The sequence below is a fragment of the Pituophis catenifer genome, unplaced genomic scaffold, assembly GCF_029215685.1.
Source record: "Pituophis catenifer annectens isolate HBS135680 unplaced genomic scaffold, rPitCat1.0.hap2 SCAF_3, whole genome shotgun sequence".
Classification (NCBI taxonomy): domain Eukaryota; kingdom Metazoa; phylum Chordata; class Lepidosauria; order Squamata; family Colubridae; genus Pituophis; species Pituophis catenifer.
Window position 1 is genome coordinate 129,864,624 of NW_027256883.1, and position 16,448 is coordinate 129,881,071.

Consider the following 16,448-nt stretch of genomic DNA (forward strand, 5'->3'; position numbering starts at 1 on the left):
GCCTGAGATCTCTGGAGACACTCAAGTGAACACAATGCAAAAATGAATGAATTAGTATGTTTTTGATAAGACTTTTAGTCTCTCTGTCTCTCTGTCTGTCTGTCTCTCCCTGCCTCCCTCCCGGAAAGCAATTATCTTAAATTCAAAGCCATCTTCCTACTGGCTAATGATTTGTTTGTTTGTTTTTAAATAAAAATACATATTCTCTTCTTACACTATATTTTAAAAATATTCTCCCTGTGTTGAACTAGGGAATTAGTTTGACCTAGGCTTTAAAAAGAGAGAATGGCCTGGCATTAATTGGGAGAACTGGCGAAGCAGTACAGACCTGATTAAGCATTTCATTTTTATGAACTTTTTCATTTTTTAAAAGCCTTTTCATTTCTTTAACCTTAAATTCTCCATGGGACTAGGACTACTTAGCTGTGTATATGCATAACCCATATTCAAAAAACAAGTGTTTTGTTTTAGAATATCAGAAGAATTTTTAAAGATACTTTGTCATCCTCAAATTTTTGAAGGGCTGTCATACCAATGATGAGGAAGATTTATTCAATGTTGCATAAATAATTTTCATCTAAGACAGCAGGTTCAAATGACAAGACAGGATTTTGATAGAACATTGGGAAGAAATGAGCAATTTCAGAGTGGTACAGGTTACCTTGAAGTATGGTAGACTATTAGCATAGACAGATGCTACTTATTAAGGATGTTACACAGGCAGATTTCCTCAACTGCAAGAACAGAGACTAGATGACCTACTTTCATCTCTATGTTCCTATGAAAACTGACAAATGTAGCTGTACTGCAATGTCCACAGTTTTTTGCAATGTTGACTTGGCCACAGTATACCAAAATTCCTCAGGAAGAAACCTAGCGGCATTGGGAAATTAAAGCCAAAAAAATGTTTGTCCAGACTCCTGAGAAACAATGCACCTGGAACTCTCGTAGGCCTAAAGGCCATATCAACATTGTGATTTCATTGCTTTTTCAGCTTTTCCAGACAAAATACTCTCCATCTCTTTGAGCGCAAGACCTGACCCCAGGAAAATGTTGCTCTTCCAGAGAAACATCTGTTTTTGTTTCTTCTATTTCATATTTATTAGGCATTTCCTTCTCCCAGGACCTTGCCTATTTTAGAATAATCTTTTTTTCCTTCTCCTCTTCCTTCAGACTGTACTGAAGTAGATAAACTGACATCATAATTCATAATGTTTGAGACAGGAGAACAGGATCAACCTATTTCTAGGGACAAAGGTACTAACTATATCGGAAATGTTTGCTCTTGGGTCTAAATTCCAGGTAGCTCCAGTGAATAACGTTATGCCTATGCAAATTTAGAATATGTTTAAATATTTAATTCGTCAAGTAAGGAGGCTAGGCTGTAATATCAAAAAAGGCACCAGGTCTCCTTGACTAATCTGGCTTAGGTTGGGTTCATAATTGCATGCAAAGAATCCTATCTGTTTCATTAATTTTACAAAAAGATCAGATATAATTTATTTCTAGATGAAAATGTCCATTTATATCCTTCAAGCTTTATTTGATGGGAAAGTCAGAAAACCTCCAAGGTCCCTTCCAACCCGATTGTTCTACACTAATTAAAACACAGAATAACAAAATATATTTTGACTCATTGGGCAAACAGCTGTTTAGAAGCACTTTTGATTGAAAAGACTATTCTGAATCAATACGTCAGCTGACATTCACACAAGTTTAGAGGGGAATGTAGCTAAATATAACATTCCCACAAGGCATTGAACACAACTGTTGGTGGGACTTACTTTTTTGCTTTCAACTGAGCATACTCAATGGAATGACTATTTTAGGTTATTTATTTGCCTTTTGAGTCAGTGAAGAATTTAAGTCAGCTAATGAGGAAGCCTCTGAAAGCAAGTGAAATTAGCAGGAAGTAGAATCCGAGCAGAAAGGTATTGGCAAAATTAAACCCCATCATCACAAGCAAAGTTAATGAAATTTGTCATTCCATTATTATATGAATTTGCTCAGTACATAATGTTCAGTTTTATCATCTTTAGTACAGGAGTCAAGCACAATCTTCCTGTGAAGCTATGCATTATTTCAGAATGTTAAATGAAATCTAAGCATGTATATTCAGCAGATCAGATGCCCAAATATTATTTCTTGACCTGATGTGTACCCACTATTAGGTCTGCCTATTTTGTCCTATGTTCAAAACAATATACATACAGTAATAATATCCTCCAATTTCCCCAATAACAACACTCTAAAGTAGAGTGAGATGAAAGATAAGTGGCTTGCTGCATACTGAGTTTTCACAGCTGAGGATCCAATGACTTAACTCAACTTCATATCAATCTTTTTTTCTGAAAGGCAGACTGACTTACATAACGGTTGTCTTTCCAGCACCATTGTGGCCAAGGAAAGCCGTGATTTGGCCCTTGTAGAAGGTAACGGTCATTCCATCCACTGCTGGCTTGGAACAATTGGGGTAGATCTTCACCAAATTCTGGATGCTCACACCGGGCTTTAAACCAGAGGGCTCCACTTCAAAATATGGATTTGCTTGAAACAAAGAAAAATCTATTTTAAAAGTGAGAGGCAAACTCCGTGGTTACAACTCTTACACAGCTAAGTCATTTATTAACAGGAGTGGTCACATTACTTAAGTATAATGAATTACAAATTCTAAAGCAGCACTTATATATGTTTTGTTCTTACTGTACTACATTACGCTGGAAACAAAACCAGACCCGCAGATTGGTTTTGTGTGTGCATGTGGTAACTATCAAGTAAAGTACCATCTAACACCAATCACTTGCAACTGACACAATATTTATGAATTCTGTCATCATCTTTCTGTCTGGTTTTCCCACTACATATACAATGGTGAGCCTAGTTTAATTAATTCCTTTAGTGGGTATCTCAAATTTGATGATGTCACTAGAAGATACTTTTAGATAAAACTTCAGAACTTCAGAAGTGGGACTAACATTAGAAACGGTGTTAGATTTCCACACAGAATTTTTAAAAAGAGGCCATATTGTTTAACTGCCAATCTTTAGAGAAATTACAGGACAATTTCATTTGGTGAAATTTTCCTTTTGCCAATGCAAATAATTTTCCACAGCTAATATATGAAGAGCAGGGTTGCCTCTGCCACAGGGAAAACAAAGTTGCCTCCGTCAGCAGGTTTATGGGCACAATTAGAGAAATTAGAAATGCAGTTTTTAAGTTATAGGGAGAGAATAGGCATTGGACTTTTTATTTTCCAGTATCATGAAATTGCTTTGCAGCAAGATGGGCGGCAAACAAATTTAATAACAAACCTCAATGCATAGATAAAGCTATGCAGCAATGTAGAAACAAACATGTCCAGTCTGGATTGTATTAAGTAATTGCAAATGAATAATGGGCCATTTAACTACAGCCTTTGCACAGAGCAATTTAAAAGGGATGCTATGTTGCATCAATCTTTGAAGAAAGCAGGGGTGATCTGTAACAATCTAGGAACCTGGCATGAAAACAAGACATCTGTCCAGATGGATTTTCTCCTTTCTACAAAAGGGACTGCAAGACAGCTCTGTAGTTTAAAATAACACTTGCCTTTTTGTCTTACTGGGAGAAAACCATTGTTGTTCAGCAGGATAGACCAAAACTACAGTTTTCCTTTTGTCTCACTTCATCCTGGCTATCCAAATGCTGAGCTCATAAAAGTGTTCTTTTAAATGTCACCCTGGGAAGTATTTTATTTTATTCAGAGCCAAAAAACCAGACTTTAAAGTAAATAATCTCATTGGGTATATGTAAAGATGTAAATTGGAATTTGTTGATTTAGGATTTATCCAAATTACCACAGGATTTGTGGTAAACTTCTGTAAAGATTGTGTAGCATCATAAGAGTCTGGAGATGCTACATCTAAGAGTATCTCACTCTACTGCTTGAGCCCTTGGCTGGAACTTTCATTGACTCTTCCACTTTTATAATAAAAATGCTATTTGAAGTTAATGTCTAAGATGATCCAGGGGGTGGTGGAGAATAGCATATATTGTTTCATAACAATGCAATTAAACGTGAAGGAACAGCACAAGTGATAAATTATCTAGTTTTCAAGGAATGGACATTAGATGTTGAGGAGCACAGTCCAAATGAAACTTCCAGATGTCAGAAAAGACTATCAGCACCTTTCTGTTCCAAAGCTTGAACAAAGAGTAGGCATTTCAATCTGGCCTCAAATCTAGAATTTACATTTATGTGAGGAGGAACTAAATTAGCATTAGGACTGCAAAATGGGTTCTAATTGGACAACAAATCAGATTCTTTTAATTGAGGCCTATGTTATGCAATCCACTGTCCTGTTTCTTCTAATAGATATATGATCACCCCTCTGTGCAAAAGACATATGGATTATCTACTAGATATAACTAAAGGACTAGTATTAAATCAATTTCATGTTATCTATTTAATATCTATGAAAACAATTAAGGCAAATTAAATCAAGATTTGTAATATAAATAATTTAATATCTCAGTGCATAATCTCCTATTAAGCTACTAGGTTATTTGCTTGGATTTGGTTTACGTTATGGTGATTAATCACCATGACTAATGCAACAAACTATAATTAAAACAAGTATTGGTTTGGCATAAAATTGCACTCTGCCAATCCCTCTCTGTCTTGTGCATCTTGCACTAGTAAGTATTGTGCTGAATGCATCACAACTAATGTTTAAATTTCAGCAAAATTCCATGGAGCAAATGCAGCATGAATAATTCCGTTTTTAACAGTCATCTATATTGATCACTTAATATATGTTAATAGTATACATACATAAGATCCTATGCAGTTTAATGTGCATGTATGTGTGTGTGTGTGTATGTGTGTATAAATAAAATTTAAATGACAAAATTTTTCAGATCTCATGGTATGTTTTCAGAAATTTCTTTATCGTATAAGCTGTTTACAGCTCCAAGCTGAAAAAGGACAATATGAGGTATTTATACCAAGGGCAAGGTAGGGCAGCTTCTGTAATATTTTCAGAACTTGCAAGACATTTGGAGTTGATAAGAAGGTGCTAGGAGGAGTGGGTAAAATGATCTTTGCTTTTTGACAGGACTGATCTTTTTGAAGGATTGCCTGCTTTTGTTCATCCATCATCACAACTGAAATCTTGATGAACCAAAATGGATCTGGTTTATTTCAAGTCTTTCAAGGTGATTCTTCTTTGCTTGTCAAATGTTGGATTGACCATCTTGTCACCAAGTATAGAAACCTCGACTCAACTAAAACAAAACAGGCTCAGGGCACACAAACCTTAATGCTTATAACTGTAATTTCAATTTAAAGTAGGAATATAAACATACAATTCTTATATCAATAGATATGGTTGGGGCTATAAAGGGCCCCAACTATATCTACTAATATAAGAATTGGGCTGCATACAAATTTAAATTGTCATGGTGGTCACATAGGAAGCCAGATGTTTAGACTGGGTTTGGCATTTTTTTCCATTTATTGAATCTTTTCCAAGAACCTGGGATAATTAACTGTTGTTTAATAATATTATACATATTATTTTTGTTTGCATAGTCAGCCAGATGTTTAGACTGCATTATTATTATTCAGCAGTATATATCTGTTAGGCACAATTATATACATCTAGTAAATGCCTAACAAAAATAATAATACAATAGTTACAAATAATAGGTAATCTTTTGAACATAGTTGAATATCATTTAAAGCAGCACTATGAATGCTGAGCTACCCACTAAATGGCAGAAATGGTACAATTTTCACAACCTGTAGACTTTTATTACTAAAATTTATTTTAAAACCAGCTATCATCAATCTCAAAAATGTGGCCCTTTTTTCTTCACATGCTTATGCTACTTTTTTTTTTTAATGATAAAAATAAGTAGTATAAGCATGTGAAGAAAAAAAGCCTCCCCCCCCCCCGGCCAGATGTAGCCAAGATCAGGAAAACTTTATTACATGTTTCTCTCAACAATATAAAATGGCCTAGAGATATGTTTGTGCTCGTAGAATTGTTTTTTTAAATTTGGTTTGCAAGCAAATATGAACTACTAAGTAATAATCTTTTTGGTGCTTAATTTGACCCTTCCACAATTTTTAAAAAGAACCCTCTATTTTTCCATCACTGCCTGTAGCTATTCACACAAATGCACAGAACAACAAAAGGACTAGCAACAAGGAAATATATTAAAGTTTATGTTATAGAAACGGAGTTGTGATTATTGCACTTAGTTTCTTACTAGGAATGTGATCTTTGTCTTTTGCCTCTGTTGTCTCAGGTTTCCCCTGCTCCTTGCAGTCTTTTTTCCCTTTGTGTTTACATTTCTTTTCTTTACCATCCTCCTGCCTCAGGCTGTCAGTCTTGTTCTCTCCCAGGACAGGCTCAGCCGCCATGCTTTTTCTCACCTCTTCATCTTCAGCCTTTATGTCAGTGACACCTTCTTTCTCTGGATCTTTTTCTAGGTTAATTAAGAATCAAGTTATTTAAAGGTAACCAAAGCCAAGTACTAAGACAACAATAAAAGTTATTATTGGTTTTTATAGTCCAAGGTATTTAAATTATGAACACATTAACATATTACACAGTTAAAAAAACCAACATCAAATAAAACAAAAATATGCATGAAACATGTATTAAAACCTTGCAGCCTTGAATCCCTTATTTTATTTATTTCTGGCATGTCCTTTAAACTCTACTGCTGAAAAGTGATGGCACAATTTATCACAATTTATCATTTGGAGGTAGGATATATGTTAAAACGACAGGTAATCTTCAACGTACAACCACAATTAGCAAAATATATGTTGCTAAGTGAGACATTTGTCGAGCTTTGTTCCAATTTACAGTCTTTCTTGCCACAGTTCTTAAGTGAATCATTGCAATTGTTAAGTTAGTAACATGATTGCTAAGTGAGTCTGCTTTACTCATTGACTTTGCTTGTCAAAGGGTCACAAAAGATGATCACATGATCCTAGGACACTGCAACCATCATAAATATGAATTGGTTGCCAAGCATCTGAATTTTGATCACGTGCCCATGGGGATGCTGCAACGGTCGTTAAGTGTGAAAAGGAGTCATAAGTCCTTTCTTTCAGTAATGTTGTAACTTTGAACGGTCACTAAATGAACTGTTGTAAGTCAAGGACTACCTGTATAGTACAAGTCCTGTAATGTAGCAGTGATTAGTGCCAATCTTCTGACTTTCTTACCAGTACAGAAGAAGATTCTATCTTAGATATATATCAAACTAACTACTGTGGAATTAAGTAGACCACTGGCAGATTAATATTCAGGAAGATATTCTTTAATGCTAGGAAATCTGAATGGGAAATAAACTGTGAATCAGCAGTAATTGGTATCTAAAGACCACACCATCCAACAATCTGGACAACTACATTTTGTTCTACCTGAGTTTTCCACCATTTTTCAAGGGCAGGACATTTTAACTATGTTTTAGTCAATCTTGTAATGCCAATCATAAAGAGACTCAAAAATACTAAGTTAATAAATAAAGGATATTACATTATCTCATCAATGTCTTAAATTTTTTTGCCTAAATTATTTTCAGTAATTTATAGTGTGGCAATATTTATTTATTTAATAGGCACATTAAAAAGCCAAGCTAGGTATTTGGAATGCTGAAGCAATACCAAATCCTCCTTATGGAAGAAGTATCATTTTAAAAGGTTACAAAAACTTTGCAGGGTTGAGCTCCACAGAAATATCCACTGCTTTTGTCATTCTTGCATGTCCAGTATATGTTCAGTAGGAAAACAACAATCAGGTGAGAATGCAACAAAATGAAAACTCCTCTGAAAAGGAAAAAACGTTGCTGCTTCTTTCGATCTGACCCTAACATGTATAAAGACTGGGAAAATGCTGAGGAGAGATATTTCAGTGTTTGCATGGAGGATTAGCTCTTGGCTGGTCCAGAAGTATCTTTCATCTGCTGAGAATTGGATGCAAATAGCCTGGAGGGGCTGCCGAAGCGTAAGAGTGATGAGTAGAATGGCTATATGAAGAACAAATATTGTCTTACCTAATCTGTGATACAGCAGCTCCCAAAATGCTTGTGCATTTTTCCAGGCTTTTCTTAATTAATAGAATAAGAGTTGGAAGGGACCTTAGAGGTCTGGATCCCTGGCTCTGGCAGGAAACCCTATACCCGTGATGGTGAACCTATGGCACGCGTGCCACAGGTGGCACCCGGAGCCATATTAGTGGGCACGCCAGCTCAGCTCTGGGGCGCATGCGCGCGCCGGCCAGCTGATTTTCGGGCCTTCTAGGCCTACCAGAAGTAGGGAAACAGGCTGTTTCCTGCCTCTGGAGGGCCTGGGGGCAGGGTGGGGAAGGCCCGTTTTTCTTTCTTACCTGGCTCCAGATCCTCTCTGTGTATCTGGGAACGGCGAAAACAGCCTTTCCCACTCCCTTGGAGGCCCTACGGAGGCTGAAAGGGCCCATTTCCCCACTCCCGGTGAGACAGGAAATGACGTTTTTTCCTGTCCCCAGCATCCAGAGACTCCTAGAGAGGCTCCTAGAGACTCTTAGAGAGGCTCCTAGAGACTCCTAGAGAGGTTCTGGAGGCTGGGGACAGCAAAAAATGTCACTTCCTGTCCCACCGGGGGGAAGGGCCCATTGGGAAATGGGCCTTTTCAGTCTCCATAGGGCCTCCAAGGGAGTGGGAAAGGCTGTTTTCGCCGTTCCCAGATACACAGAGAGGATCTGGAACCAGGTAAGAAAGAAAAATGGGCCTACCAGGCCATCATGTGCCAGGAGCGGGGGGGAGGGGGTTGCGCACACATGCGCGTGGGCACGTGTGTGTGCGACCCTCCCCCGCCCCCCCCCTCTCCTGGCACGCGATGGCAAAAAGGTTAGCCATCACTGCCCTATACCATTTCAGACAAATGGTTGTCCAATCCCTTCTTAAAAAGGTTCAGTGTTGGAGCATTCACAACTTCTGGAGGCAAGTTGTTCCACTGATTAATTGTTCTAACTGTCAGGATTTTTTTCCTTAGTTCTAGGTTGCTTCTCTTCCTTGATTAGTTTTCATTCATTGCTTCTTGTCTTGCCTTCAGGCGATTTGGAGAATGGCTTGACCCCTTCTTCTTTGTGGCAACCCCTGAGATATTGGAACACTGCTATTATGTCAACCCTAGCCCTTCTTTTCATTCAACTAGACATAGCCAATTCCGGCAACCATTCTTTTAAAATATATTTGTTACATTTTGTCTCTTTAACTGAGAACAGGAACAGAGTTTTATGCATGGATGTAAATGAACTCGAGGGTCTTCCTGAACATATCAATGGACTGGGGGAAAAAGTACTGTGATTATTTGATGGAGAGATAGCTGGATTGCATCACTGTCAAGGAGTTTATAGCCATATCATCCATCTACCTGAACAGATGTCATCCCATCTGTTCATGACAAGAACGGCAACTTTAATGGGTCTATCTATCTAGTATAACTGGGCTGCAAAAATCTGGATGATTATTAAATGGAAGCAAAACTAGACAGAATACCCTAAACTGCAGCTCCAGTTCAGGTGCAGTTGTTCTAAATTTATCAGATTCTTAATTTACCATATTTTTTGGTCTATAAGATGCAGTTCCCTCCCAAAAAAAGTGGGTTGAAATGTCTGTGCGTCTTATAGAGCGAATGTTGCTGAAGCCCCGTCCACCCACCAGCCCCCACACTTCAGCTATTTTTGGCCTCCATGTGCCCCATTTTCGGCCTCCGTGTGTGCCATTTTCGGCCTCTGCATGTCCCGTTTGCAGCCTGTTCCAGGCAACGGGGATCGCCACCATCGCCAATCACTGCTGCCGTTGGCGATAGGTGGTGGTTGCGATGGAACGGGCTAAAAATGGGCCATGTGGAGGCTGAAAACAAGACACATGGAGGCCAAAAATGAGATATGTGGAGGTGGTGATAGGCAGCGGCAATCCCCGCAGGCTGGAACAGCTGATTGACAGTATTCCGGGAGGCCAATCTAATCAGCTGCTCATGCTAAATCAGGCTGCGATAATGTGCTGAAGCTGACCAGCTGTTTGCTGTTTGCTGCAAGGACGCTAGCCAGATGAATACCGATGGATGCTGGGAGGCAGAGGCAATTTTTTTTTCTTGTTTTCCTCCCCAAAAGCTAGGTGCGTCTTATGGTCTGGAGCGTCTTATAGTGCAAAAAATACGGTAATAATTTTTCCTTTCTTTTCCCCATTGTTTTCCCCTTCTGCAGTAGGTCTTTTATTATCAACCATAATGGTACAAAGTAATCATTTGATCTTAATAATATTAGTCTCTTGTGGATTTTTATTTCTTTTTAAACGAAACATTTGGGGGGGGGGCTTTAAAAAAATAATAATATGATATTCTATCCAAAAATCATTTCCGCATGGGATGACAAAATTGTGGGCAGAATGTCACATATCAATCTGTTTTCATGTTTCATATTACCTTTTGCTGCTAAGAAATCAAAAAATGTCTGATTATTTACAAATTGTTTCTATGCAACTCCATGTAGGAAATGCCTAACTTTTGAAGCTGCTTTCAGCACAACCCTTTGTTGCAAGCCTACTCTATGGAACACCAACTACCCCCACCTTGTTGTGTTTTACAAAAGCCATTAAAACCTGGCTTAAAAAAAAAAAGGCCTGAGAGAGGATATAGTATTAGGTTAGGATCTCCACCTTAGATTGTATTTGGATGTTTTTGCTGCAGGTGGCCTCACTCTCTTATATGAGCATGATTTATGTTTTTCAGTACTAGGTTTGATGCCAAGACATGAGCCAACCTGTCAGCTGAGCTGGTATAGCTCCTATGTTGAAAATGTGTGGAAACTTTGGTTCATCTCTGACGTGGGGAAAATGCCAGAAGCTTTCTAAGATGCTGACATTTTATTTTTGGCTAGCCTGGTACCAGTCGAGTTAAAAACAAAGTCACGTTCACGAATTTAGCACTTGTCACAATAGTCCATAATTGTCAACTATTTCCAGACAAATTGAAAGGAAAAGCATGATTTGCAGGCTCCTTGTTTATTTCAGCAGAATTCAGAAAAAATTGTGATAGATGACTGACACATTATCCAGCAACATGCTAAGAATAGCCGGCCACTCAAGACTTCCAAGCCACCTGCGAATATTCCCACTGCATGTCTCAATCTAATCTTTTTTGTGACTCCCAGAAATGAAGGCAAGTGTGTGTTCACTTCTGCGCACGGTCACTCATGCCCTTGTTACTTTCCGGTTGGACTATTGTAATGCTCTCTACATGGGGCTCCCCTTGAAGAGCATTCGGAGGCTCCAACTGGTCCAGAATGCGGCCGCGCGGGTGGTTATGGGCGCACCCGTTGTGCCCATGTGACGCCCCTCCTGCGCGAGCTGCACTGGCTCCCAGTGGTCTTCCGGGTGCGATTCAAGGTGTTGGTCACCACCTTTAAAGCGCTCCATGGCATAGGACCCGGGTACCTCCGAGACCGTCTTCTGCCACCAATAGCCTCCCACCGACCAGTCCGTTCCCACAGAGAAGGTCTCCTCAGGGTGCCATCAGCCAAGTTATATCGGCTGGCGACGCCCAGGGGGAGGGCCTTCTCTGTGGGAGCCCCAGCCCTGTGGAACGAACTGCCCCTGGAAATTCGTAAGATCTCCGACCTCCGGGTGTTTCGCTGCGCTTTGAAGACCCTGTTGTTCCGCCAGGCCGGACTATCAACACAATAGTTTTAAATTGGGGTATTTAAATTTATTGGGGTTTTAAATCTGAGCCACTTTATTTAATTATTTTAAATTTTATATTGTTGTTTTGTCTGTGTTTTTAAATAGGCTGTACACCGCCCTGAGTCCTTCAGGAGAAGGGCGGTATAGAAATAAAATTATTATTATTATTATTATTATTATTATTATTATTATTATTATTATTATTATTATTATTGAATCAATGGCTCAAAATATTTCCGAACATTAGTTTTCTGAATAACTCACCATCGACAGTTGTTGTTTTCTCAGTCTTTGAGTGTCCTAACCCAAACCAATAAGATTGCTGGAAAGGGAAATTCCAAGACCGAGGAATTCCATAGTCTCCTGAAATAAAAACAGGTTGGTTGGATGCAAGAAGCTTCATTTTGCATTTTGCTACAGGGAGAATTCAGCAATGCAAATCATACTATTAAATAATTATTTGATGTGTCATTAGCATCAACAGTGCTCACATTACAAGTTTCAAAAAGTATGTCCAACCACCACAGAACCCAAGACCAATTGCAGTCCCTGAGGGGTAGTTTTTCCCCATAAGAAGGAAAGAAGAATAAATGCACTTAAATGTGGTTCAAGATTATATTTATTTCTGAAATGCATACTCTAATTAAAAATTAGAGCTACACTGTCTTTAGTAAATAGGATCTAAATACCAGAAACCCTAAGGCAAACTGTGGAATAAGGACTTCCCAGTTCACTTTATTAGTTTTTGCCTCCTGATGTCTTTTAGATATCATGAATTTGTAATTCTTCAGCCAATACAGGCAGTCCTTATCTTATGACCACAATGGAGCCCAAAATTTCTATGGCTGATTTCTGTTGTTAATGTTGCCCCATTTTACGACCTTTCTTGCAACAGTTGTTAAGTGAATCACTACAGTTGTTAAGTTAGTAATATGACTCTTAAGTGAATCTGCCTTCTCCATTGACTTGCTTGCCAGAAGAAACGGTCATAACGGTCACTTTTTTTCAGTGTGGTAACTTCAAACTGTCACTAAACAAACTGTTGTAAGTTAATGATTACCTGTACTACTATCAGGTGGCTGGATCAGTAAGATACACTTGGAAGAAATCAGCTGGAGAGATTGCTTTAATTGGAACAGATTTCATGGGGTAGACATATTGTGACAAAACATCATGGATATTTTAAGGGAAAATAAACTAATGTATTAATTTTAATACGTCTCAACAATTTTTCTTCTTTAGCAAAGGGAGGAAGTTGTTTGGAGGACCTGACACGAAATGGAAACGGAATCAGGATAGAGAAACTTTTCAAACTTCCAATTTTAATTCAGGGGCTCATGAAACTTGAGTCACCTCTCCTTTCGGGAAAGCACTTTAAGTTACTGAAGCTTATATCTGGTAATGGTGATCTTCATCAATATCTCTACAGAAGAATGTTCTCTTTACTGTTCTTTGAAGCAAAAGAAAGCCTCTTGCTGCTTCTACCACAAAGACAAACAAGAGTTTCTTGAGCTGTGACAGACTGCAGATTTTTTTTTAAAACACTTCTCTCTCTTTTTTTTTTTTCTTTTTACTTGTGCTTCAGGAACCAGCCAATGCTGGTTTTGGAAAACTGCCTAAGCTGAAAGTGAATGGTAAGGTGTGAGCTTTCATTCTACAGATAAGATCTTTTGTGGGTCTTTGTTTTGGCTCTTCAGCTCCTATAATATGTGACCAGACAAGTTTCTTTAACTATGGGGAAATCCAAATTTCTGTTCTTCAAAGAGACATCTTTAAGCATTCACTTAAATAGAAAGACAAGATACAAGTTGAATTAGTAAATAAAATAAATGCATATTGACTAATATAAGAGTGATCCCTGCAGCTACTCATACGCTCTTTTGCACAACATGAAAAGATTATAAGAAGAGATACCACAACCACACCTCAAAAGGACCTCATTACTTCCCATAGGAGCCTCGAACTGTCTAGCCACCACTCTTTTTGGGCCTGTCCCTGTTCCTCTGGTACACTCCTGTATTAATGTTGTAAGGAATCTCCTATGTTATATTACAATCCTCTTTTTGAGAGGGGGTAGCTTGCCAATTCCTCAATGGTTTTAAAAAAATCTACTGCGAGGTTTACATAAATTCTTTAAATAGAACGCGCCAGTCAAACCCACCAAATGTAGGAGATGATTCTGTTTTTGTCAGGAACTACTGTAAAAGAGAAACACGATTCATTCCACAAAAGTTTCTGAATCTATTTTGAAAGATTCATCTGGAAGACAAGATAATGAAACCTTTGTCTAATTGGGCAATGTACAAATGAAAGCCTTGCACTTCTAAACCCATGTGTTTTGTCAAATGGCTTAAAGCCATTGTATTACAACTTTCTCCTGTGTAATGGATTGTCCATGCTGCCTAAGATTAATGGAAATTATAATCCAATACATACAGAGGACATGAGATTAGATAAGGCTTTCCCATAACATCAGAGCAGTGGTGAACTCAAAATTTTTTACTACCAGTTCTGTGGGCGTTGCTTGGTAGGCATGGTGTGGCTTGGTGGGCATGGCTTGGTGGGTGTGGCAGGGGAAGGATACTGCAAAATCTCCATTCCCACTCCACTCCAGGGGAAGGATACTGCAAAATCTCCATTCCCACCCCACTCTGGGGCCAGCCAGATGTGGCATTTGCCGGTTCTCCGAACTACTCAAAATTTCCACTACCGGTTCTCCAAACTACTTAAAATTTTTGCTACCTGTTCTCCAGAATCTGTCAGAACCTGCTGGATTTCACCCCTGCATCAGAGGCCAAGATATTTTGGAATATAATGTTATAAAAAATGAATGATGAATTGCTTGTTGCTTAAACCCTAGCATTTGGCAATAGACTTTAAACATTTCAATGTATCTTAACTGTAAGTAACTGTAAGATCTTTTATCCCAAAATACAATATAAGCATAATGGTATGGATTCAAAGATGTCACTCCCATTAGGGGAGGGAGAGGGGAGAGACAGACAGGATCCCACTTCTGGTTATGGTAGAATATTCAATGCCATATCCTATATTGTTCTCAAGGGTCCTTAGCTTCATAAAGCAGGTTTTCACAAGAGGAAAAAAAACTGCATTTAAAATGAAAAGTAGGCCAATCTTTTTCCATGAAGAGAAGTTAGGATTTAAGGCTCTGACTAAACCTGAAATGTCAGAATAATTTCACATTTGAAAATGGGAAATATCAATATCTATATGATTCTACATATTTTATTTAGCCCTTCTAGAGAACCCTACTGAAAATAACCAAACCATGTTAGAAACATTCCTGTCTGAGAGCAAGAATCTTGACTAGAGGGAAAGAAGGAGAATAAGGAGAAACCTATTGAATAAGCTGATATCTGTCACATGCATTTACCTTCATTGTATTTGATTAGACAAATTCTGAGACATGAGATATTTAGTCTTGCTGGTTCTCAGCTGTATGAAAGCAGCAGAGATAGGTTTTTACCCTTGAGCAGAAAAAAATCCATACAACAATAGACCACATTGTTGGCCATACCTGGGAAGACATTATCCAAGTACCAAGCAAGCAATCCATAGACAAAGCCATCAAAAACCATTATCACCATAGACAACAAGAAACTGTATTTATCTCCTTCCAGTGGGCTACTTCGGATATTATTCCACTGTAATCCAAGTCCTTGTTCTTCATAACGTGACAAGTATTCTGTACCGAACCCAAAAGCCACAGGTGAAAGGAAGCTCTGGAAGAAAGAGACAAATGATCTGAGTTTATTACTAATGAGTTATCTTGACTGCAGGAGGGTTATGACCATTTGTTCAGCGACCATTCAAAATTACAACAGAACTGAACAACTAGTACTGTGTTTCCCCCGAAAATAAGACCCTGTCTTATATTTAAGGCTTGGCCTTATTTTCCAGGAGGTCTTATTATTTTGGGGTGCATGGAGCAAGACGGGGCTTCTCTTACCTGATTTCCAACTCTGTCTCCCTAACCCTAACCAGAGGAAATGGCGAGGACTGGCTGTGCATGCGTTTAAATATTTTTGGGGATGGCTTATTTTCAGGGGGCGGCTTATTTTAACGCATGCGCTCAAAAGCGCGATTGGGCTTATGATCAGGGGATGTCTTATTTTCAGGGAAATAGGGTACTTACAACAGTCCTTAAGAATTTCAGCCATTGAAACATTCCCATGATCACAAACTAGGCACTTGGCACCTAGCTCACAATTATAACAACATCGCCAGCAATGATCACAACTGTGATTTCTAAAGTTCCCTGTCAGCTTTCCACAAGCAAATCAATGGGGAAGCCAGCAGGCAATTGGAAGTCATAATCATGTGAGATCCTCAGGTTACAAACAGCAACCACGACTGCCAAAATGGCTGTCACTAAGGCAATGCAGTCACATGACTTTGTGCTTTACGATCACACTATGGTCACATGGCATTGCGTTTTACAACTGCATTGTTTAGCAACAAAAATTCCAGGTTTATTACTCGTAAACCAAATTTATTTGGAACAAGCCTTAGCGAAAGAAAAGAAATCCTTACCACCATGATCTTAATCTTAAGAGGCAGCCAATCCTGCCAAATGAAGCAGAGGATATGGGGCAGGTAGAGAGTAAAATAGATGACTCCACTGCAGGCAGCTGCCAGATTAGCCTTGGAGAAAAAAGTGCTGAGCAAAAAGCACTGCATGATGCTGGCTGTTGCGAAGGTTAACA

The 16,448-nt window shown here is 38.7% G+C and overlaps 1 protein-coding gene across 1 annotated transcript in view; it reads right to left on the reverse strand.

Annotated features, from left to right (window-relative positions):
- Positions 1-16,448, reverse strand: part of ABCA4 (ATP binding cassette subfamily A member 4) — a 111,156-nt gene that overhangs the window by 45,318 nt on the left and 49,390 nt on the right. Inside the window, exons 15-17 of the mRNA XM_070941069.1 lie at positions 15,260-15,464; positions 6,352-6,474; positions 2,370-2,547 (exon numbers count right to left, since the gene is read on the reverse strand). Coding sequence (XP_070797170.1) covers positions 2,370-2,547; positions 6,352-6,474; positions 15,260-15,464 — 506 coding nt within the window. The remainder of the gene's footprint in view (positions 1-2,369; positions 2,548-6,351; positions 6,475-15,259; positions 15,465-16,448) is intronic.